This window comes from Malaclemys terrapin, chromosome 3 (genome assembly GCF_027887155.1).
Source record: "Malaclemys terrapin pileata isolate rMalTer1 chromosome 3, rMalTer1.hap1, whole genome shotgun sequence".
Taxonomy (NCBI): domain Eukaryota; kingdom Metazoa; phylum Chordata; order Testudines; family Emydidae; genus Malaclemys; species Malaclemys terrapin.
Window position 1 is genome coordinate 118,893,670 of NC_071507.1, and position 25,777 is coordinate 118,919,446.

The 25,777-nt window shown below is 38.3% G+C and overlaps 2 protein-coding genes across 6 annotated transcripts in view; one reads left to right on the forward strand and one right to left on the reverse strand.

Annotated features, from left to right (window-relative positions):
• The window catches only part of CEP85L (centrosomal protein 85 like), a 166,300-nt gene that overhangs the window by 75,776 nt on the left and 64,747 nt on the right, over positions 1–25,777 (forward strand). For both annotated transcript variants that reach the window (XM_054024136.1, XM_054024137.1), the window contains one exon: positions 714–1,498. In XM_054024136.1, coding sequence (XP_053880111.1) covers positions 714–1,498 — 785 coding nt within the window. The remainder of the gene's footprint in view (positions 1–713; positions 1,499–25,777) is intronic.
• PLN (phospholamban) lies at positions 3,079–24,649 on the reverse strand. 4 transcript variants are annotated; one of them, XR_008444529.1, is made up of 4 exons: positions 24,529–24,646; positions 22,855–22,926; positions 13,905–13,928; positions 3,079–7,599 (listed from the first exon to the last, which is right to left on the reverse strand). XR_008444529.1 is itself a non-coding variant. In XM_054024139.1 (3 exons), exon 3 carries the CDS (start codon positions 14,921–14,923, stop codon positions 14,765–14,767), a length of 159 nt encoding a protein of 52 aa, XP_053880114.1. In that variant the 5' UTR covers positions 14,924–15,048; positions 22,855–22,926; positions 24,529–24,648; the 3' UTR covers positions 14,368–14,764. The 4 variants fall into 4 exon arrangements, 2 of the variants coding, with proteins under 2 accessions (XP_053880114.1, XP_053880115.1); XR_008444528.1 differs by lacking the exon at positions 13,905–13,928 and having other exon boundaries at positions 24,529–24,637; XM_054024139.1 differs by lacking the exons at positions 3,079–7,599; positions 13,905–13,928 and adding an exon at positions 14,368–15,048 and having other exon boundaries at positions 24,529–24,648.

Genomic DNA, 25,777 nt, shown 5'->3' on the forward strand with positions numbered 1-25,777 from the left:
ACTATAGAGTTGCTACTGATATCTCCATAATATACAAACTATCAAAAAATATTTTTCCCGCATTTAGGGCCATGCCTACACTACCACTTATGTTGGCAAAACTTATGTCACTCAGGGGCGTGGGGGAAAAAAAACCTGCCCCTGAGTGACATAAGTTTCGCTGGCATAAGTGGTAGTGTACACAGCGGTATGTCGGAAGCTCTCTCACCGACGTAGCTACTGCTGCTCATCTGGAGTGGTTTAATTATGTTGACGGGAAAGCTCTTTCCTGTCAGCATAGAGCGGCTATACAAGAGATCTTACAGTGGCACAGCTGCATTGGTACATTTGTGCCGCTGTAATATCTCTAGTGTAGACATAGCCTAAATAGAAATCTTGGCAACTTTATGACAGCGTTGTTTAGATGGAAACATTCCCCTGCAACATTGGCAACCCAAAAGAAAAAATAGTAGTGAAATTGGCCAGTCTACACCATTTTCATTGTCCTAGCTGTGCAACATCCACAGAAAGGAAACATGTTATTTTTGATGGGTTTCATATTTATCAGTTCTAATAACTCTATCATGGAATGTGTTTTTAATGACTGTGTCCCATTAAGAATTTACTAGAGGATATGCCTGCTGCTTTAGCATTTCGTCCTGAGTTTGACATGTGATCAGTATTGCTGGCAGAGCTCGTGTTACGTTTATTTACTTGATAAATCTTTTTCCTAGATCATTCAACGTCAAGTGGTACTTCCTTGTTTAAGCCCAGCCGATCACTGGTCTCTATTCCCACTGCCCATGTGATGCCGTCTAATGCCAGCTCTTCACTTTCCAGACACAGGGAAGCTCTGAAGTCTGACTGCTCACAATGGAGTACAAAACTTTTACGGTCAGGAGGAAGTCGAAATCTGGGCATAGTGGACCACTCTCTTGACATGAAGGATGTGAGGCCTGTAAGGAAATGGTCATCCTTGTCTAAACTCAGCACACCAGATAGCTGCAGTCAGGATGAAAGTGTCCTTTCAGGGGACTCCAGGGCTAGTACTGACAGATCAGGAAGAGACAAGACCATGTCACCACAATTAAGAACAAATGGGCCGAGTTGTTTGCATAATAGCATGGAGTTGCTAAAAGTTGAGGACAAAGAAACTGGGAAAAAACCATCTTCTACGCTGGATTGCAAATACAAATTTGAAAGTTGCAGCAAAGAAGACTTTGGTGTTTCAGACGCCTCAAATAGGAGACATGTCTTTGACATGACCTACAGTGCCTTACCTGAAAGCAAGCCCAACTCAGCCAGCTGTGAGGCTTTTGGGCACAAATATGCAACACTGGGACAGCAGGCTATGAACGGAGTACCCATTCAGCCCTCAGTGAGGACTCAGATGTGGCTTACAGAACAGTTGCATGCAAATCCTCTGGACTGTAGGACTGCTGAGGAGTCATATGGTTTGGCAGCTTGGCAACTGCAGCAGCTTGAAGATCTTACAAGGGGAAATGAGCACCCGATGCAGGTAAGAATAGAAATTAGGTGTTTGCTGCCATCAGGTGGGCAGTAAGAGACACAGCATCGAGCGTATTTCTATTAAATGTTTCAGGTGGGGGAAGTATTCTTCTCACCCAGTGCTATTGTTGGTTTTTAAACGTTTAAGCTGTTTGTATAATTTAATGAAATACTGACTGCACTAGAGCTTCATTATTATCTGAGTGCCAGCAAAGTGTGCTCCAGTTAATTTATAGCTGCTGGTGGTTAATTATACCAGACAATTTACCCAAGCTATATGAGAGCAGCATCTATACTTTTTGCACCTGTATAATATATAGGGTACATCTAGTCACATTTTTGTGTCATTTTAAGAGAACCTTCCGTTGAAATGGTGTGATATATGCTTGAATTGACTTTATAATCTGAACTGATTTATAAGGAAACTCCATTTCCTTTTGATTTGAAACAGATTCATAGTAGACAATGACCCTCACATACGTCAAGATTGGTTACTTCATAAATGTACCTAATAATATCCTCATTTATAAACCACACACTGATTGTTAATATTGACGTTATCCCTTTCTAATCCCTTCTATTTTTCTAAAAAAATGTAAGCATTCAAGATTGTCCCCCTCTATTTTGTGTGAAGGGAAAATTTAACACTGTTTAACAAAAATAAAGCATTACATACATTACAATTATTATTTCAAAATATATCCATTTATATGCATGTCTGCAAATACTGATGTAAACACAGCTCAGAATAATTTGTGTTCAAGGACAGAACGAGCACAGGGAACACAAACAATAGTTATCTCTTTGGCTAAGCTCACTGATGCTTCTGCTTTTCAGATTTTCAAGATTGTAACAAATCTAAGACAAGATTTTGTTTAAAACTTTATTGTCTTTTAAATTCCCAGTTTTGTAGGTTGTGTGTTTTTTTTTTTTTGAGTCCATTTCTCTCAACTATTCTTTAAAAATTCAATTCCCTATGTCAGGCTGTAGCTTTAGGGGAAGTGTTCTGAACTGCCATGCATGAGACCAGCGTTTGATTGCTGAGCTACTTAGCCCTGGTCTACACTACAAATGTATGTTGGTTGGGCTTTTCCCATCGGCATAGCTACTACCTCTCAGAGAAGTGGAGTACCTAAGCCGACGGGAGAAGCTCTCCCATCAGCATAGGTAGTGTCTTCACTAAGCACTACAGCAGTGCAGCTGTACTGCTCGAAGTGTAGACAAGCCCTTACTCTGACACTTGTGGCTAGCACAGGGTGGGAATGCTGAGGAACTGTGCACAGTTGTTTGGAGTACAGTGGGAGCATTGCTGAACAGCAGCAGAAGCACTTACACAGCTGATTAATGAGTGATGTCTATAGATCACGTTTCAAAGCCTATCTGGTCTCCTTCAAGTGAGAGGTTCGAGTTGTGGCCACATGAGGAACACTTGAAGAATGGGGAAATGTGGATAGGGGAGCGTTTGCAATAGCTCAAAGCCTTTTAGAAGCAATGTAGCAGTGTTCGAAGGAGGGAGAACAGTTTCCTTCTTTTAACACTTCAATGAGAACTTGGTGCTGTTTTAAAATCATCTTATTGCAACAACCTTAAAATGTTTCTGCAATAAAATTTATTTATTTGTAATGCTATTTTACATATTGAATACTGTCCAAACAGCAGAATCTCCTGAAGTTGATTTGCTACTGTTTATGAAAAATTAAAAATCTTGTTAAAAGTTAGTTTTATTAAAAAAATAGTAAAGCAGTGATACTGTGTACAATACAATAACAGGATGGTAAACCTTATTTTCCTTTTCAAAGTAAGGAGTTTCATTTCATGACACTAGAGACCATTTTTGCTGATGGTGACAATCTTTTAACAGTGCAATAAGAAATGTGCCATCTGTTTGGAAGTATGTGTACTGATTGAAATGCAGTGATTTTTAGAGCAGGCAGAAAGAAGCCACATACGCTGTTTCTACACTAAAGAAAACACAAAATTATAACCAAATTTATCTTTGACTAAGAATGTAGCTAGAACAATGATAACTTGCCCTGAACATTACATCAGAAAGTGTGTGCAGAAAAGTTGGTCTATTAAACACATTCTGTACTCAACCTCAGGCTATGTGAAAAGCATCTTTATATTGGAACTGTTTTTTAAAAAAAGTGACGTGGATCAACAGATTAGATTTTCAAAGGAGATGCATATTACTCTGAAGAGATTATAAAATGTTCACCTCCAGCTATAATTTCTAAACATATGTGTTGTGAAACAAATTTCAGGGGAGGTTACTAGCTTTTAAGTGTTTCTCTGATACTCAGTAACATCATGGGAGCATTCTTGAGGTTGTCTTCACCAACATGTGCTGTTTTGAGGGCATGTCTCTCATCAAATCCTTTAATCTAAGATATAAACAGACCTTCAAGAAGCAGATATTTTATTTTTTTTTAACATAAGGTTAACGTTTTCTTAGTGAGCTAGAAAGATCCACACTATATATTCCCATGCCATTAGGCATTATGCTTAGTTATTCCCTACTTATGCCTAATATTCCAACACACAGAAATCCCATTTTTAGGTAACTTTTTTCCACAGGAAAGTGCTGCAGGATTAGGCACCTTTTAGGGCAAAATTTTAGCCTCAGATGCATGACCAAGGCTCCCATTGATTTAACTAGAAGCCGGGCATAAAATTTGAAGTGAAGAAATATGCCCCTTAAGGCTGTGAAAGGTTTGACTAGGAGTATTTGTGAATAGTAGTTTCTCAAACCTTGATATTGTTGATGTAGAGCTGAATGTTGTACAGCAACTAGAAATAAGATTTAAAATTAAAATACTTTGTCTTGAAAACTGCAGGAGAACATACAGTAAGAAATGTTTCAGCAGGTTGCAAACCTGCATATTAGTACTATGTACTAGGTGTCTTTGGAAGAACATCTTCCTTCTCTTTTAATATACAGTATGTTTGTATACTTGGTGAAAAGAGGCTTCTTTAGACTACCCTGACTTGCATCTGACTCTAGTATTGTTATAATAGGTGGAAGCCAGGGTGGCTTTAGCAGGGGTTCATGGGTTCAGTTGGACCCACAGAAATCTTGAAACCAAGGATGCAGAAACATCCTGCAGGAATAACTGGAGGAGCCATGTTTGCTCCTTTGCACAAGAAACCACATGCAGCTCCGTAGGCTGAGTCCTGCATCATGGTACTACCATTCCTGGCCCCATCACGGCACAAAGAGGTCAGAGCTACAGTGGCCCAAAGGGAACTCTGGGGAGGGGTTGGTTCTCCAGGCACTAAGGGGGGCAGTGTCGGATGCTGGCTCATGCTGGCCTTCTCCCCGATCTGAGCAGCTGGGTTTGCATGATGAGTGGAGCACCCTTCCCCCCCACCATTTCCTGGGTGGGGTCTCACTACCTTGAATAAACTGGGACTGGCCCCAGGGCGGCTGTGTGGAGTGAAGCTGGCCCTGTGCTGACGCCAGGCCCATGTCCTCACCACACATCCTACCGCCACCCCCAGTGCTCTCATTGTGTACACTTGAGTTTAGTATACTGCACCAGTTCATCTGGGAGGCAACATCTGTCCTGGATGGAAGTTACTTAGTAGTCTGGCTTTCCCCTTAATTTGTCTTTTTGCCATTAACGAGGTGCTTAGCCCTCCTCTCTGTTTAAAGCATGCATAGGTTAATATTAGAGCTGTTTGGGAGATGATTTTTTAGTCTCTTGGAAAATTTAGACAATTCAAAATTAGTTTGCATTCCAAATCAGAATGGAAAGTCAAAATATCAAAACATTTTGTAAATCAAAATATTTCAACTTGTGAATTGGAAATATTCAACTAAATGTCTACATTTGTGAGCAAAACAATCTGACATGTTGAAATGATACCATTCTCTTCAAATTGACATTTTGAAATGAAGAAATAGTTTCATTTTGAAATGTCAACTCATAATATTTTTACTTTGGTCCCACCTGATCAAAAAATTGAAATCTTTTCTCAAAATCAACATTTCCCCACAGAAAATTTCATTTTTAATTAAATGGTATTTTCAGAGAATTTTTCATGCTAAAAACTGCAGTCACTTTTAGTTTAATTAATATTCATTGTTGTGCCTCACTGAAGTTGCTTTTTATATTCTGTTCGTTGTGAAGTTGGTGGTCTTGGGATTTGACAACTAGGGCTTCATCTTAATACAATAAGTATGTGGGACTGGTTTTCAATACATGCTGATGGCTGATGTGTAAATCCAATCTTGACCATTTTTGATCAGTAAAAATATTATGCCTCTGTTTGCTGCAGAAGACATGTTACTCCCAGTAGCTCATACAAATTTATATTCTGTCTAGTTAAAGCTGTATGTTTTAGTGTCTGTCTCAAACTTGTGTAGTGTCACTGCTTGGTTGATAAACAGTTGTTTCATTCCTCCCCAGAGGTAGCTACGCATTAGTGGAGGGTGGTGAGATTCTTGTATGCTTCATTTGTAAAGTGATTTGGGATAAAAAGTGAAATATAAATACAACCCATAGAGTCACCGTTTTTCCTTTTTTTCAAATTGTCTCTTTTGATACAAACTCTTAGATAGCTGTAGTTGTTTATATATACACAGTACATTCTAAAGCGATATATGCAGCATATCTGTGAATAGGCATGTCGTTAGAAAATTATAGCATGGTCGTTCCTTTTGACTGCAGTGGGCTTTGGATTAGTTTGTATGTTTGGATTTGGTATACTTCATATTGTGGTAATGTGCCTACTCAGTGAGGCTCTAAACGGGTTAATCAAAACATTAAACGAACCCATTGCTATAATTTAGATCCCTCGTATATGAATGTACAGACATTTTATAAAAGCAGAATATCCTCCAAAATATCAAACAAAAGGTGATAAAGTGCTTATAATGAAGTAGCTGGGTAACTTTTCCTCTTTGAAACATACATTGACAATCGATACAGAAATTGACAATAGTGTATCAACATAGAATAGCTATTGACTTTACAGCTTGTTGCTATATATGTCTTTTTGATTTTTGAAAAGGCTGTTTAGATATTTATTGCACATACTTCATTTGTAGACAACAGTGAGAAGCTTTAATTGTAAGTATCCAGGCCATCCCATCTACTATTGCATGAGACTTTCAGCAAACTTCAGAGAGACTGAAGTAGAGTGAGACTTGATAGCATTCTCTATTTTATATTACCTTGTTACTGCTCAAAATTTTAAGCTTAACAGCTGGTGATTGGTGTAATTCTTTCAATACTGATGCATAATAGAACTGCTTGCTGAGGTTTTTTTTTCCTCCCCTTCAAATGCTGCAGTGGATGGTACGCCTTTTAAAAAACTGCAGTTAATAATTTTTTATATTTGAACATGCATGACAAATCCTGTAACCAGATGGTGGGATTTGCTTTTGAATAGCCACAACAACATTTTTGTTTTTTCTTTTCCATACGTAATCTGATACTTGCCATCAATCAGCTTTAGGCATCTCTCTTGTCCTTTTCAGGCCTGTGTTTCAGTTTTCTTCAGAGAGGCTGCTCTATGAAGATTCCATTGTTATTTCTGTTATCCTCTTTGCAGAGATTGTACTCCTAGAAGACTTCTGCCTTTGATTCTTCGTTGTTTAAATACAAGTAATCGGTTTATTATACCAGTGGCAAGAGTACTGTGTATGCTTAGATACAGTGTCCTTTTGTCGCCAGCATGGAATTATACACTCCTCTTAGCCTTTGGCAAATATGTTGATTGTTTTGCTTTTAAGATATTTTGCTGTAGAGTAGATACATGAGCATGTAATATTCATATACTTTATAGACACTTTTCTAGTTTATGCAATCTTTACGTGTTGTGTTAAGTTATCATTGCAAAAAAAGCAGAACCTCAAGGAGATTCACATGAGTTTCACAAGGATAAACATGAGCACCAGAACCATAACAATAAGCAGGAAATTGAGTAGCAAGTTGAGGCCTCTGTTGTTAGCAAGATCCATACTCTGCACTAGTCTGACCTCTTGTGCTTGCAACTGAATTCTTGATTGTAGCTGCTGCTGGTTCAGTTGCAGTAGTAAGGAATTGGGATTCGCATGTATTTCATCCTGTTCTCAGTTTTCTACCTGTCCTCAGTTTCTGCCACCTAAGAGAAAATTGTTTGTTCACAATAACTAATAACTTAAACTCTTATGACCGCTAATGTTAATCCTCTACTTTCTGCGAAGAGCAGCTAGTTTGGAAAGATAACTTGTTTGACTTACTGATATCTCCTATGTTGCTACTGCTCTTCTAAGGAACAGATCCATAGTAAAAGAAATGGGGATTATGTAGCAATTTTATTTAAAAACAAAAAAACTGGTGGTGCTGTCCAGGCAAAGCTCTTGGCAAGGTCACTTATGGGATGTACGGGTAATAATAATAGGTCTTAACGGAAGTTTCAGCCCTATTACATTTCAAAAACTGGCAGCTGAAAACTTTTTGGAAGAACACTAAAGTTTCAAAAAGTGTAACATTTCCTAACATGGGTCAAATGCATCTTTGCAAATAGGAAATTTCCTTCCCTTCTAAGGTTTTCAGCATTGTGTGGCACAGCGAGCAACACCCTCTTATTTTTGCCAACCATGTGTTATGTAAGATTTATTGCACCCTTGCAAAAGCCTTATTAAGAGCCTAGTTTGAGTTGGCACAGGCTACATCTTTACTGCTTTTAATAAACATATACGCAATAGTTTATTTAAAAATTTAATAACTTAGCAATTGTAAAAACAAAACATAAACAAATAGGACTGCTCAACACTATGTAAAATGCTGCCAAAACTTCATTTAGATAGCAAGCCAGGTTTTTTTTTGTAAGAGGGGGTGGAGCGGGGGGGAGGGGAAGAGGGATTGTTTATGGTTGTCAAATACCTAAAACTAGTACCTTTTCTTATGCTATTTTTAAAAAGGTACAAAAATGCCAATCTGATTTTTATAAAATAAAGTCTGTCTAAGAGTTGTGGTCCGGATATTAAAAAGAAATATTTGAGCCTCATTTAAACCATTAAAAATACCTTAGGTGATTGTTAATGAGAACACTGATCTTGACAAAAGTCTCTATACGTATGCCATTATACTTTGTTTTTGCAATATAGGCATGAAAATATGTTGACGTACCTTCCTCTGCCCCCAAGAAATGCGTTTTAATTTACTGGTTTTAATCACAAGCTATTTATTTAGAGTCCCACTACTACCTACAGCATAGCTAAAGTATCATGACATTTTTAAAAACATGAAATTCCATTACAAATTTTAGGGGTGGGGCAGACTGAAGATACAAAACACCACATAGAAATATGGTTATTGTTTCTCAGACCATTTACAAACATTTTCTAAATTAAGCACTAGTCTCATAAGTACTATATAGAGTGACCAGATAGCAACTGTGAAAAAACGGGACAGAGGGTGGGGAGTAATAGGTGCCTATATAAGAAAAAGTCCTAAAAATGAGACTGTCCCTTTAAAAACAGGACATCTGGTCACCCTAGTACTATTTACCGAGAATATGAATATCAGAATCTGGCATCAACACGCCTCAGGCCAAATTCTGTGTGTGTGTGTGTGTGTGTGTGTGTGTGTGTGTGTGTAAATAGCTATGTGCATACTGGTGCATCCAGGCTTACACCAGATACCTATGCACTGTGGATTATTCTGCATTGTGAGACAGTGGTGGTTATGCACCTTTGCAAGAACAGTGTCATTTTAGACCTTTTCCACATTAGCTCCCCCCATCCCTAAGATTTCCCATTGATGACTCCCCTGGTGGCAACAATAGCCACTGGCAGAACTAGCATAGAAAAGGTGAAAGTACTGGTGCCCTTTTTAACTATCCAAGATTTAACTGCTTCATGGTTTAGACTTGCTCTGAGCAGAACAGATAATGCTGAAATGGGTCAGACCTTCATTTTACACCTGCTGGTAACATCAGTTTACACCAGCTGATGATTTGGCCTAAAGACTATAAACAGGGAGTCTTCCTAAATAGTTTTTAAAAAAAGCATAATTCCGATCCTGACTAAATTCTTTCCTGGGATGGAACTTCTGCTGACTATAGTGGAGTCATGCTAGAGTTTCATTTTTTTTTTTTGGAAGGACCGATCCAAGATTATTGCTATATATTTTTCTCCTTATTTATATGTAAGATAAACTAGAAACAAATTAGGTAGTGTGCAGTAAAGCAACGGCAATTGATTGAATACAGAAATGAAAACTTCCCAAATCCAAAGCCACCTAAGATATTTGGAATTTTTATTCTTATAAAAAGAGTGAATTGTAGTGTAGTTTAAACTCACTAGATTGCCTGTATACACTGAGTGAATTAAATCTACTTAAAATCCATTTAGGCATAATAAAGAAAGCAAATAGCACTAGTCAAAACAAACAGCATTACAAAGAATCAAAAAACTTTACATTGCTTAGTTCTTTCACATGACTTCATATAAGTAGTTAAAATTAACTCTTCTTTCTAAACTGGAGAGCATTTGAACATTCTTTACTTTTGTATTAATATTTTATCTTCAAATGTTGATTTTTAATAAATAGAAGTAGAATAAAATGCTTATTTTAAAGATCAGATAACTACAAAGAATATTATGTACCCAAATTTGCAAAAAGGTTTTATTTATCTTTGGATTCCACTGATATTTACGGTATAAAGTATGATAGAAATGTTATCCTATTTTCTTCATATCAACAGAATCCCAAGACACAAATGTAATCGTGTAGTATACACTATAGATTTACATTGTTGCAAAATGTTAATAGTGTTTCCAGTTTCTTAAATTCATTTTTTCTTGTTTAAGGTTTTTTGACTGTTTCATTTGTATGAGGAAAATTCTATTTGTACCAGGGTTTGCCTTCTAATATAAACAACTGATTCCTCTGAAGCCTATTATTCCAACAAGGAGTTCCCAGAATGCATGGGTTCCTCTTGAGGGCCTAACAGTTTTCAAGAAATTTTTCAGTACTGTTAAATGTTGGGTATTTTTAATATATATATATTTTTAAATCCCACCAAGGCAAATTAAAACTGGAAACCCTATATCCAAAAACATTTAAAAAGGCTTGTAGCTTTGGCTTTTCCCACTTCTTCTTCAGGGACATCCCAACATGTTACCGGCAGATCTTTTAAATAGTTATTGTACAGTTACTAGAATCCTCTCATGAGTTTGTGGGGCAGGATTGAAAGATGTGGAATAGATCATGAGATCACTTAAACATTGTAATTATGAACAATATTCTTATAGTCACATTAAATTGTATGTGATAGCACATCTTTGTTTTTAAATTAATTGAAATTCTACCTAGACATTTCAATAAACCATTTTTAAATAACAGTAACAGTTTTTGCAAACAAGAATTATAAGGCTATTTGTTTCAAATTGTACTCCACTACATTTACAATTTCACTAAAAATAAGGCATTCATGCTTGGTTATAACAGAGGGACTAGGCTGAGGGGAGACACATGTTTTATGTGAACCTGGTATTTATAAACACCTTTTGAAACAGGGATTATTTTACCAGTCTTCAATGGTGCATTCAGGATTCTAATATGTGCTTGAGATGCAGGAGGCAGTATTAACTACTGTCTTTCAAAACAAAGGGAGTTGAAGGATAGTAAAATCCATCAATGCCTGAATTGGCCAATGTATAGTAGCTATCTTTTTATTGCCTGTAGTTACCAACTTTATTCTATTCTTTTGCTGCCGTATGTGTCTATCTGCTTTACCTAGGTAGGGCATCATCTTAATATGGGTATGGTGGCTTCCACCACACCAAATATTTGGCTAGTTCCTCATTCTCTTTGACTTCCCATATTTTCACTGTCATCAACCCCTGCTCTTGTAACCTTAATTCCTGGGGCAAATTATTCTCCTTCGGTGTTTGCATGAAACTCCCTTTTGACATCAAATAGAAGTTGCACACACAGAATACAGTAGAATAGAGCCCTTGAAAAATGATTGCTTTTTGGCTGGTACCCTAGATTCTTGTTTTTCCTCCCTTTTATTCAGAAGATCTATTCCAGCAGCATTTAAAGATAGGCAAAAAGTGGGGAGGGGGACTGTAATCTAATCCATAATAATCCTTGTCAATTTCTAGTGACTTTCAGTATGAAACTGATATTTAACTTCAGTATTTCAAAGTCTTGCTGAATCAAATAGACTTCAATTGAAGATTTTGCACTTGAGAGATCAATAAATTCTCTAATTCAGAAGTTCTCAAAGTTTTTTATTGTGTGACCTATTTATTAATAGGTAATTGTGCAAACTGCTTCCCTTCCTGTCCAGGATAGTGTGGGCCACCTTCTTTGCAATCGCACAATGTCCCTTTGCAAAACTGGTACTGGGAAAATATTTATTTGTGTGTTTGGCTGTTGGAAACAAGAAGAGCTAGCACTGTATGAACTGCCAGCTCTCTGCAGACCATTAGCAAGAGCTCCATAAACTGCCATGATCCAGGGACCAGTTTGAGAACCACTGCTTTATTTTGTTCTTGATGCCTGCAAAATATACCTTCCCTGGGAAAAGGCATGGTAGAAAATATACAACATAATGACAAATGGGTAGCTTTTCATTCTAGACCAGGGGTAGGCAACCTATGGCACGCATGCTGAAGGCGGCACGCAAGCTGATTTTCAGTGGCACTCACACTGCCTGGGTCCTGGCTACCGGTCCGGGGGGCTCTGCATTTTAATTTAATTTTTAAATAAAGCTTCTTAAACATTTTAAAAACCTTATTTACTTTACATACAACAATAGTTTAGTTATATATTATAGACTTCTAAAAAGAGACCTTCTAAAAACGTTAAAATGTATTACTGGCACATGAGACCGTAAATTAGAGTGAATAAATGAAGACTCGGCACACCACTTCTGAAAGGTTGTCGACCACTGTTCTAGACAATCACATTAGAAACACATTCCTAGTCATCAGCTAGCTGGGAACAGGCCTATGTTGTGTTTTTCTGACCTATTTCTGACCACTTTGATCTCACTAGAAGGTCAATTTGGTTCAAATACTATCTTGATGAGCTGCCTCAAATAGAAAGGGTTTGGATAAGCAGTGAGTTATCTTTAAAAGAAAAGCAGTATTTTTCCTTGTACTGTATCCAGCTTGGGTAAGTTTGGTTAGAATAATGGGAATGACCTGACTGCAGAATAAAAAATCCCAAACCTTTTACTTTATTATACCAAATAAAAAAGCAAGTCTGACATAGATAAATGCTGAATTTCCTGTATTCAGTTTTCCTAATGTAAAGTAAATTACATTTCTTAGTGCAAATTATGGTATATGTAAAGTGTGGTAGATAATAATCTGTTGTTAAAGCTATGTAAAACAAAAGGATGTTGAGATCTCAAGGCTAGGGTTGCCAACCCTCCTGGTTTGGCTGGGAGTCTCCCAGTCAAGGCTCTATCTCCAAAGTAGAAGCCAAACCGGGAGATTTTAGGTGCTAAGAGTATGGCGGCACAGGGGGGATAATGCAGGCTCCCTGCCTGCCCTGGCCCCACGCTGCTCCTGGAAGTGGCCGGTGTGATCCTGCGGGGGCGGGAAGGGTTTCTGTGTGCGGCCCATGCCCCGAGCTCCAACTCCACAGCTCCCATTGGTCAGGAATGGTGGCCAAAGGGAGCTGCGGGGGCGGTGCCTGCAGGCAGAGGCAGTGCGTGGGGGGCAGCAGGGACGTGCTGGCCACTTCTGGGAGCAGCGCACAGAGGGGCCAGGGTGCGGACCCCCTGACCTTGCATACCTCCAGGCAGATCCCGGTCGGTGGTGCAGCAGGGCTCAGGCAGGCTCCACCCCCTTCGCTCCCTTTGGCCACACTTCACGACCAATGGGATCTGTGGAGTTGGCGCTCGGGGCACGGGCAGTGCGCAGAGACCCCTGCCCTCCCCTGGGGCCACAGGGACATGCTGGACACTTTCGGGAGCGGCGTGGGGCCAGGGCAGGCAGGGAGCCTGCCTTAGTCCCACTGAGCCACCGCCTGGGAGCTGCCCGAGGTAAGCGCCGCCTGGCTGGAGCTTGCAACCCCCCCCCCCAATCCCCTGCCACATGCCTGAGCCCCTTCCTGCACCCAAACTCCCTTCCAGAGGTGGCATCCTGCACCCCAACCGCCTGCCCCAGGCTCATCCCGGAGCTCCCTTCCACACTCCAAAACCCTCGGCCCCAGCCCAGAGCCAGCATCCCCTCCCACATCCCAACTCCCTGCCCCAGCCCAATGAAAGTGAGTGAGGGTGGGGGAGAGACAGAGGGAGTGAGGAAATGGAGAGAACGGGACAGGGCCTCGGAGAAGGGGCGGGGCAGGGGTGTGTGGGTTTGTGTGATTAGACAATTGCCAAGCCTACTCAAGGCACACTTTTGGCTTCTAACATCCAGTTAGCCAATTGAACGCAATGAGTGAATACTGTTCTCTTACCAGGGTGGTTGGTTCTTGATATACCTTGAAAAACAAATTAAAACTTTCTCTGCAAATGCCTATTTGTTTCAATAGACATATCTTTTTAAAACTGAGTCACAAGTCATGTGAAAAGATACCAGACAGAATTGAAGTTTTGGCATTACTTTTCTTCCCATTAATCAGACCTAAACCCCTTCCTTAAATAGGAAAAAAGAAAGACAATTTATATCTGGGAAAAGCTTTCTTTAAAATAGCTTCTACTTCATTTTTCAGGATTCTAGTCATAAACTATTAGAGCAAGTTGAATAATTTCAATTAACAGTGTAACATTGTAGCATCTTGAAGTGGAACAGCAAATTTTCTGGAATACAGTCAAATCTAAATGTGCCTGTGCATCATTTTGGATTGATCTGGGCTTCTATGAGATATTAATATACATATATCCAATATCTAAAAAGACTTACAGTGAAATTTTAAAGCATGCAGGCCCAAAAGAGTGAGGTGGTTGTTTTTAATATTGTGGTTCACTTGGCTGAAACACTAATTGAATAACACAATTAATGCCCTTTCTTACTTCCATGAAAAAGGCACAAATTTACCACATTCACATGAGATGCCTCTTAGCAAGGTGAACAAACAAGTTAGCTCATGGACAGCTTTGTACCAGTAGGCTTTAAATCACTGTTCAGTACAGAAGTGCTTTTTAATGTGTTTACAATGGCTAGTACGAAAATGGTGCAGTGGTTGACGAGACTGTTTTAGTCCAACTGCTCGACCTGCTCACGTGGGTATTCTTGCCTTGGGAGTTTCTTGTTTAGTTCTTTTGGTGTGGCTTTCTTATAGGATAGTGCAATGGGAAGCAAAGATTCTGTGGAACTTCAGAGAAGCATCACAAGGATACAGATAAGCAAGAGGCATATTAAAATAAGACAAAAATTGATAAAGAGCTCCTGGAGCTTTTGGCGTGTTTGTGGGTTCACCTCAATAGTTGAGGCTCTCCTCATGGCAGAGCGGGTTATGTGCTGGACCTTCTCCATGGCAACAGGAAAGCAGAGAGCACAAGTCAGGTTTTAGAAGAAGTGCAGGTAAAAAACAGAAGTTGTCAGGAACAGTGCAAAGTGGTTATTATCTTCAGTTTTTGGTTTAGAGAATCTGTGTGGAGCTGGGAAAGCAGGAAAGTGAAGAGTTAGAAACACAAAGGTAAAGTGTTTTGATCAGTGCATGTGCAGATTATATTCATGTTATAATAGTGCCTGAAAGAAAAAGTGAAGTTACTTTCCACAGTGTGCTACACATTATTTTCACTTAAAAAAAAAAAAAAAAAAAAAAAAAAAGATTTTCAAGACAGATAAGACTTAGTGGAATTGCACATGCAACCTTATGAGTGAGTTATTGAGTGCCTGCAAATCTGAGGTGGAGGCCCTTTATGAAATGGGACTTGTGGATGTTCAGCAGTTCTCAGAATTAGTCCAGTAGGGCCTAATCTGATTTCCTTCAGAGTCTATGGAAAGACTCCCCCTGTCTTCAGTTGGAGTTGGTTCTGGCCAATTAGGAGGCAGGATGGTCTTGTAGATAAAACCCACAGGACATGGAGTCAGGAAATTCTGATTCTTTTTCTGGCTGTGTCACTGATTACTTATGTGATCTTGGACAAATCATTTAACTTCTCAGTGCCTCATTTTTGAGGGGGAGTGGAAAAACTAGTCTTGCTAATGCATTTCCTTTCCAAGTAGAAAGAATTTCATGTGTAAGCAAATGCTGTGGCAGCGTCTAATACGTATCATTGATATGGGAAATTTCTAGTAAAATTATCTTGAAGGACGGGCAGTCTGAGACGATGAGACTTTTCTTCTCTGAAATTACTAATGTGCACTAAAAATGTCATGCCCAAAGGCAGAGGGGTGGTGCTGCAATAAATGCATGGGAAAATATAACTTTTTAATTTGTTAGCAATCGATACAGTGTTGCTTGAAGTGCTTTTTATAAAAAATAAAGAGAAGATAGGTATGCAGTACTTTCAGGAATGCACGTTATATTGAGTTTTAAAAAAATAAGCCCCCAAAACATGCTGTAAGCTCTTCAGGACAAGGGGCTGTCCTTTTGTTATGTGTCTGTTCAGAACCTAGTACAATGAGGGCTTGATCCATGGCTGGGGCTGTTAGGCACAACAAGAATACAAATAATTGATGATAATGATGGTAACCTCAAGCTGCCCTTGGAGAAATAAGTTTATTCACCATAAATTTTTCTCATAGGGGAGAATTTGCCCCTCGATGTTTATATTACATATATCTTTATGCAGTGTAGCTGTAGCCGTGTCGGTCCAGGGATATTACAGAGATAAGGTGGGTGAGGTAATCGCTTTTATTGGACCAACTTCTGTTGGTGAGAGAGACAAGATTTGAAGCTGCACACAGCTCTTCTTCAGCTCTGGGAAAGGTCCTCCCAACGTCACAATAAAATGCAAGGTGGGACATAGTGTTTAGCATAAGCAGTTACCAGATATTGTAAGGGACCATTCAAGGCTGCTAACTACTTATGCTAACCCAGTGATTCTCAAACTTTTGTACTGGTGACCCCTTTCACATAGCAAGCTTCTGAGTGCCCCCCCCTCATAAATTAAAAACACTTTTTAATATATTTAACACCATTATAAATGCTGGAGGCAAAGTGAGGTTTGGGTGGAAGCTGACAGCTCACGACCCCGCACATAATAGCCTCACAACCCCCTGAGGGGTCCCAACCCCCAGTTTGAGAACCTCTTTGCTAAACAATCGGTTCCACCTTGCATTTTGTTGTGATGCTGGGAGTATAAGAAGGGCTCTGTGTAGCTTGAAAGCTTGTCTCTCTTACCAACCAAAGTTGGTCCAATAAAAGATATTACCTCACTTGCCTTGTCTCTCTATATGGCAGATATACTTTCTCTGCTCATGACCCAAATAAGTTTATTGATAACAGCTATATTTTAAGATCTATAGACTCCTGCCATTGCATCCATATAGAGTGGGGGGAGACCAATCCTTAGCAGTGGCCATCCCACAAATGGCATCATAACTGCTGTGTGAACCACCTGACTGTAAAAGGGGGTGGATGGAGAGCAGCATAAGGAGGCTTCCATTACACATCCAGACTCCAGATCCATAAATTTGCTTGCCAATCTGGCTAAAAGGATTCATAAGAAATATACAGTGAACTTCATGAAAACTTTCAACCGATCTTTTTTCCTCTTCTCAAAAATCTGTCCACAGGAGGGGAGGATAAGGGGCTGTTAGTTCATATCCACTACTGTTGTATGCTGTGACCAGAATCTGTTTTCAGCATCAAAGACTGCTATAGCATTTCAAAAACTGACTTAAAAATCAGATTGCACATAGATATATTAATAGCTTTGGTTGGTTGAATGTCGTGACATCTTTTCCTAAAATTAGATTCTACAATTTTAGTACAGTATATGACATCAAGAGCTTATTTTTAGTTGCCACTTTAATTTTTCAGCTTAGTTTGACTCTAGATAGATGAAAGCAGGTATAGCATAAACACTTAAAGTGCTTGCCCGGCATATTCTGTTCAGTTATTTGTCTGGTCTTTGTCTATCTTGTGTAAGTGCAGTAAAAGCAAAACAGACGTGCAAGAATTTTCAGATGACTTGACTGAAAGTTTATCCATTCGCCTAGCCTAATAGGGGCTGAGATACACTAAAATGTTTATTCTGTTCCAGAGGAGGTATGCTAGTTCAAGCACTAACGTGTTTATACGGACACAAACAAATTTGTTCAAGCAGTGCATAAGGTTGACACTTCAGACAACCATATTTGCTGGGAATTACTTCATCACAACCTGCTGTGCCATTATTTAATGGCGGCCACAATTCAGAGAAGGCCTATCATTTAGTAAGTCATATTAAAAAATGTTAATTTTTTTTTTTTTTTTTTAACCTTTGGAAGGAGAAAGGAAATGTTAGTGAAATAGTCATTGGGCTTGATTCTCGTATAACACTCTGGCTGTGTAAACGATCCTTAAAGTGAGATAGTGGCATAAATGAAAATATGTACCTTTGTGTTTAAAGGATTCATATTTTTAATGTTCTGGAAGAACAAGATGTAGGGAGTTCAGAATTCAGTAATTAGTATTGCTGTGCTAGAGGACCTATGTGGAGTTCTTAAAGAAGCACCAGCAGGGTTTCAGAAGCAATTTTGAGTGCTCTTGTCTTCTCCCTACCTAATACGTCTCTGTTTAGTAGAGGTTTTCTGATCTACATGTAGATCTATAGGTCTACACTTCAATATGTGTTCCGCTATAAGGTGCTTGGTTTCAGCTAGCAAATGCGTATCTTGCTTGTTAATCTTCCCTGGGTGTGCATAAAGAGAAATAGACACAGTAACACAGCTGTGTGTGGATAACAAACAAGGTCAAAAGGTACAGTCCAATATTATATCATGAAGAATCATTTAATTAAAATGAAGGCCTATTCTTGCTGTATATCATAACAGCATAGAAATGCCCAAATTTAGGTCACTGGTGCTAATACTTTAGGTCAACACCATGATGAAACCTTGCACACACACACACAAATGTATCTCAGAAGCTAAAAGTGGGAGTTTCGGCAGGAAGGCAAATTATATTTGAGATCTTATGTGCCAAGTACTGTTGTGTTCAGATGCAGTACTGTCCTGCGTTGCCCAAGAAACAAACCTTTGGCTCCATCATTGAATGGGTGTGTTCATTCTTCTGGAAGACATTGTGCACAGTTCATTGTTTAGGTAAAAGGCCAAATTGCCGATCCTACATGTCCGTATGTTAAGGTAACTTTACAGTTGTCTTACAGTGGTTCAACAGATCAGTCACTGTTGGGTTCCTAGCTAACAAGTAATTATTGTAGTGATTATGTGTGGTTATTTTTATCCGTTTCTGGGTACCCTTCACACTGAGAGGAGGTATGTGAACAAAGTTCAAAATCGTAGTGAACAAAGTTGAAACCTGTAGGCCAAATTCATTCCAGGTATAAGTATATTCACTTCACTTGGGTCACACAGGATAAATTTGGCTCCATTGGAAACTGTGATTTTAGACACTGTTTACCCATTTCCTATCATATGTTTACTAAATGTGGTAGTTAGATCAGTGAAATAAAAGGGATTTGACATGCATGATTTATTATCTTCCCATGTAACCAAGCTAACTTGTGGCATGGAATAGTAAGACAGGCACAGGAAATGAACAGTAGGTAATGAAGTATTTCACAGTAATTTCATTTTGGTAGCATGGTACAAAAAGCCGTAAACCTAGTTGCTTCCTTTTGAAAGTGAACAATTTAGTGACCGTCAGTACCACACAGCAAAAATGGTAGTGAGTTACGTGATCTGTGGCTTATGTATATTTTTGGAAGCTATTATCTAAAATAATCCCGCATACAACATACTTTTGGATTAATTGTTGTTCCTCTGGTCTTCCTACATAAAATCCCATTATCCTAGTTGAGATGAGATGCTCTCTATAAATTCAGGTGAGGAAGAACTAAAAGGTCACGGTTTGTATTTGACAGTGGGAACTCAGCACCTCATACCAAAAGCAAAAGAGAGCTAGTCAAGTATCTAGGATTAAACCCTGAACATTAGCTGTGGAAGTGTAGATCTGGAGCCCCTGATCACAGTTAGATGTGCCACGTGCAGATCCAAGAGGAAGCTGGATAGTACAATTTGCTACTCTGCTCATGCACAGAAATCTGTAGGCAATGCAGAGGATCTTCCTGTTGATTATCCTCCCTGACAGGAGGATTTTGCTCTATTTATAGTTCCTTAAAAATATATCTAATCCCAGCATATGTAACCTCCTTTTTGAGCCAGTGACTGTATTGATTCATTTAATTTTGAGAACCTTCTATGTCCTCTGAAGTCTCCTTTTTTTCAGTCTAGGAAGAAGAGGGAACATTAACTCATTAGACCACTAGAGGGCCTCTGTCTACTATTTATGCTCCAGTTAGTTCAATAAAACAAGTGTTCATAAAAAAAAACCAGGACTAGATCATAGGTGGTGTGGTGCTAGAGAGGCTCATAATGGCATCTAGCAATTTTCTGAAGTGGAACAATGCTCTGCCAATGGTCCACTGGTTCTTTGGTCACTAGCTGGATGTCTGTATATCCACCCACAGCATAGGAGCTTTCCTGTACCACTGTATTGTAGAGCCTCTGGTTGGGATTCTTTCTTATTCTCTGAATCAAGTGTTTCAGGTAGAGAAGAGTTCTGATCAAAGCAGCCCACTGTAGGAAAGGACTAGCACCGTGGGTACAATAAGTTGTTCCCACACCACGAGTGGGGCAGTCATCTGATGGGAGCAACCTGAACATCAAACAAGGGAAGCTGAATTGGGGGAAGAGAATGGATAGAACTGTGTGAAGGATGGACTAGACAAAAATAGATGTCATGGTAGGGGGAAATGGAACACAGAAATAGAGTATGGGGACAGGAGAGGAGAAATGGAGCGGGAGATCAAAGGGATGAAGGGGCCAAACATGAACAGAGAGGGAAAGAGAAACAAGGGCAAACAAGGGTGTAAAGAAACAAGAAGATATGAACTGAAGCTGGAGAACAGAAAACAGTTCATGAAAGGTAGAGGGAGTCCATTTTGCCAGAAATAGCAAGGACCAAATTTTAAAATTGCTTGGGGTTGCTTTTTGTTGTACATTGTCCATACACTTTGATTTAATGATGGATGAGGGGGATACTTAGAGTGTGTGTGTGTGTGTGTGTGTGTGTGTGTGTAAGTGTAATATGTCTTCTGATGATGATATTTGAGGATCTTAACTGAATTTTCCTGCCTGGTATTAAGAATCTTTTGTGCAATGGCATTTAAATCAGACTAATGGATTCTGTGGTTAAGATGTCATAAAACAGGCTAAGTTCAGCTATTTCGTTGGCCATTTTCAGGGGCACAGGGAATTCTCCCCTCCCCCCCCACTTATTCTGATTTGATAGCTATTTTACCTCTGGAACAAGAACGGCAGCAAAATCAATGAGATAGAGCCTCTTCCTAAATCATAGGTTGCTGAGGACCAACATAGGCTAGAGTGTCTAAATACTACACCTATTGGGTCCTATAAATACCTAACAGATATAGATATATAATATGCACCTAATTACTCACTCAGTGACTGCAACAGTTCTAGTTGTGCATACATAGCTTAGATTCTTGTTTTTGAAAGTCACCCAGCATGTCTCGTATGGTAATACTGATCATGATCTAATAAAATTAGTAATGATCTTGCTATATATATTGAGTCATTAGAATGGTTTTGTGGTTGACTCAAATCTGAGTTAAATTCCTAGCTCTGCCATAGACTTCCTGTGTGATCTTGGGCAAGTCACTCAATCTCTCTATGTATCAATTCCCAATCTTAAAAACCGGGGAATAATACCACTTGCTTTTTCCAATTTGTTTTTTTGACTTGTCTGTTTAGACTATAAGATCTTTGGGAATGGAGCTCTCTTTCTTAATGTGTGCGTGTACAGCATCTAGTACAGTGGGTCTCTAATCTCAGTTGGGGTTCTAATTGCTACTGTAGTACTAATAATAGATAACCGAAATAGAAAGCAAGTAAGTGAAAATAGAATTGAGGCAAAGATAAAGCAATGAGGAAACCATTTTTTCTTTCATAATCTTTAAAAAGAATGGTGTTTGGATGGAGCAGGGGGTTAGTTCAAGTGGGTTAAAAAGTGATTTGATGTGTGGACAAATCCCCAAAAGCATACATATATCCCTGACTCTGCTTTCCAAAGCTCGGTCCTCAACTGGCATACATTTATTGTTTGATCAAATGCCATTGAAAACAAACAAAACAAAGGTGTTTTGATTATTCCTATGTGGATGTGTTTGGAGCATTTGTCACTTGCTTATGTTCTAAAAAGTACAGGAATAAGCACATTTTTGTTCTCTGTAATTAAGGGCCCATCTTAATGAGCTTCATGTTTACCGGTAATACTACATTGAGGAAGTTCTATAGCTTTCCTGCAGGAAAAAGAAATAAAGTTCCATTGGAGCTCCTTGCCAGAGGATGTTGTGAGGGCCAAGACCATAACAGGATTCAAAAAGAACTAGATCAGTTCATGGAGGATAGGTCCATCGATGGCTATTAGCTAGGATGGACAGGGATGGTGTCCCTAGCCTCTGTTTGCCAGAAGCTGGGAATGAGCGACAGAGGATGGATCACTTGATGATGATTACCTGTTCTATTCATTCCCTCTGGGGCATCTGGCAATGGCCACTGTCAGAAGACAGGATACTGGGCTAGATGGACCTGTGATCTACCCCAGTAGGGCCGTTCTTCTGTTCTAAAGCATCTAAAGTAATGAATTTTAGACCAATGATGTACTACATAGGATATAACTTGTCTCTAGACATCTATGAAACACTCATTAATTTTCCCTTCTGCAGTACAGTATTTAAAAAACTGTCTCTAAATATTAATAAGGAATCAGACAATTAAACCAAAAAGGCAGATTGTTGCTATTAACTGTAAGTCAAATGTAATATTTTACATCTGTTTAAAAACATTTTTTTCTTTTATATTACCAATACTTTTGTTGTTACTCAGCATTCTTGGACAGCTACAAAATGGGTTATTACCCATGCAAGCTATTGAGATTATGTATAGATGATGAGCCACATTCTAACCTAATGTAAATCAGCATAACTCCATTGAAGCCAGTGGAGCTATATTCATTTACATCAGACAAGAATCTCACCTGAGATAGCCATGGATCTATTTTTATAAAGAGTCTAATACCAGGGCAGCTAAGTGCTATAGTTCTGTTTGTGTGTGTATTATATACACAGTATAATAACTCAAATTTCTTGTTGGTTTCTTAAATATAATTACTGTACTTAGTGTGAGCAAATCCCTATCTTTGTATGAAAAGACAAAATATTTGGTTTTAAATAAAAACATTTAAAAGGAAAATAAAATGTTTTTACCTAAATGTCCCGAGACAAATGCCTCTTGCAGGCAAAATGAGAAGTACTACTGCTTCCTTCTGGAAATAACTCCTATAACAGAATGACATAGTCTTCAACTAGTTATATGCTGCAAAGTTCACCATATGAACATCAAAGTGTTTCAGGAATAGAGATCAAACAGTTCCCTGTTTGCACATGGATGATGTGTCCAAATACAAATATCTGGGTAAATTCTTGATGAATACATTGCACACAACTCTCAGTAATGTTAATGGAATTGCATGCAGGCACTCCCAAGAGTGTTGGGAGAATATACTTTTAAATACAAAATATACAGTAGAACTCTGGTATTCATGGATCTTATCTTAAAATGTAAACATACCTATATAGGTATGTATCGATAGCAATACACTGCTACTCTGAGAACAGATATAGGTTTAGAATGTACTGAGTCTATTTTTGTGTTTTGTAGTCTCCTGACTTCTTAAAAAAAAAAAAAAAAAAAAAAAAAAAAGATTTCTCCCTCTTATTTAGGAAAATTCTTATCAGATTCCTAGACTCATGCAGTCATGCATGGATCCTTGGATTTCTCAACAAAATACATTAACATGAAAATACAAAAACAAACGTAAGAAGTGAAAAAGAAATGTTCCTGTTTACCAGACATATCCTTTCTTTTACTCATTTCCTTTCGTTAATTAATAAAATGTATTTTTGCTCTATATGTTCTTTATAAAGGGTCAGATTTTAAACAGCTAAAACTTTTTCATGTGGTTTTTGTTTTGTTTTGTTCTTGTTTTGTACAGTGCCCGAACACTTTTTATGAATGATGGATGAGAATACCTTATTTATAAAAATTACTTTTGATATTGAGACTTAGTTGTATCTTCCTTCTAGTTATTAAGAATCTTTTGTGCCACTGTATTTCAATGAAACTAATGGATTCAGAAGTTAAGATATCATAAAGGTTTTAAGTTCAGGTTATATTGGCCATCAGAAAAAAAAGAAGCCTTAAAAAGATTTCAGAACTGAAACATAGTATTTTACATTAAAATTTGAATACTGCAAAATTATTAAGGATCAGCATTTTAACCATTCTTTATAATCAAAATAGGACTCTCTCTTTATATATATAATTTAAAAAATGTCTCTTCTAAAAATGGGCTATAAGTGAATCAGTTTTTTTGATTTAAGACTAGGAAGGTGAACTTTCCTTAATTTGGGTTGCTAGTAGGCAACTAAACTAAAAGTAGAAACCTCAAAACCAAAAAACAGTAATGTAAGCTCTTGAATTAAAAGTTACTTTTTGATGAGAACAGAAAAATTTGGTTTGTTTTAAAACCAAAGCAACAACTGCTAACAAAAACCTGAGTCAAGGTGTGGGAGAAATCATTAAGACTTCTGGTGGTGTGGTGATGTTTGCTTAATCCATTCCCCAAGGAAAACATAGCTTCATATTAAAAAGAAGAAGCTGATGATTTTTAAAAACAAAACTACCGTCCTTATTTTTTCCATTGCACTCTTTTTTGGCTTGGAACAGTAATGCCTAAAATCTCTCCACTTTTAAAAAAAGCAGCTGTAAGGGTTGGGTTTTATTTTAAATAAGCATTTATAATACAGGCTGCTCATTTTGCATAGAGCGGTTTAGTTTGGAAAACTAAAATATAATTGTAATAAGAAGAGATCCCTTACCTCTGCTGATGATTATTAGTGAGTTATAAGATAATGTGTTCTGAGCTGTGGGAAACTTTGGACTTCTCTGGCAACTTGTCTGACTCTGTCACCAAGTTTGTAGGAACAATTGAAGAAGGTGGAGGAAAAAATAACAAAAGTTTGAGGCAGGGCTCATGATGTCATGCAGGAATTCAGAAGTTGTGATTGGTTACAACACGGCCTTCTAATACAGGGCAGTTGCTCATCTAAACTCATTATAGCAGTAATGTTAGCACTGGGAAAATGGGTTTTTTGTTGTTTTTGCCACATTCTTTAAGAAAGTGGACAGAAGGAAAGCAGTCTGCATGGCCATGAACTGAAGAACTTGAGCAGTGATATGATCCAGTGTTTGGAAACATGGAGATGAGGCTGCATGCAAATATGTAGTATTTTTAGTAACTTATATAAAATTGTGGTTAATTAAGAAAACGCTAGACAATTCTTCAAAATGGTGAATTTGCTACAACAATGACAAATATTTTCCCATAATAAAAATCCCCCTTTGAATATTTTGCTTTCATATAAATTATCTAAATTATCTTTCCCCCCCCCCCCTCCCCTTCTGGGTCTTGAGCATCTTTACAAGCTTTGAACCATTTTCATTTGTTAAAAAGGGTTTACTAAGGTATGTGGTGTGTATAGCTTTTAGTGGTGTTATACACCTGATCACTATCCTCTTTATGTCACAGTATGAGTATCCCTGTTGTGTTCGTTCTCCAAAACTTTCCTTTCCCGCCACAGAGGAACTGATGCAGTTTGTGCTTCATTTCAGGATCTCCACACCCACAGACTAGATATGGGGCAGGATTTTGCCCCAGATAAACTGAGAGGCTTTTAAATCTCCGCATATGCTTAAAATAGTTACTTCTCTTGCCCTTTAACTCAGACCAAATTATATTGTGGTCAGATATGATCATTTTTTATAAGAAAGCACTGATATTGTATTTGGCACTATAATAAACAGAGGAAGATATGCTCCTTGCTCTATAAACCATGCAAGTTAAATAGACAGAGAACACAAACCAGACACACAATAATGTGCTGAGAGAAGGATTCTGTCTTGCAGCATTTTTTAAAAATATAGTGCTTGCATTAAAATATTTTTTTGCACTGTTATGATGAGCTTCTCTTAGACTTTACCCTTAGTTAAGTGAAGACAGGGCCTGTGAAACTGTTACAATAACTTTAACACAACCAGAGCTTAAAGCTTTTATTCTAATACAGTAAA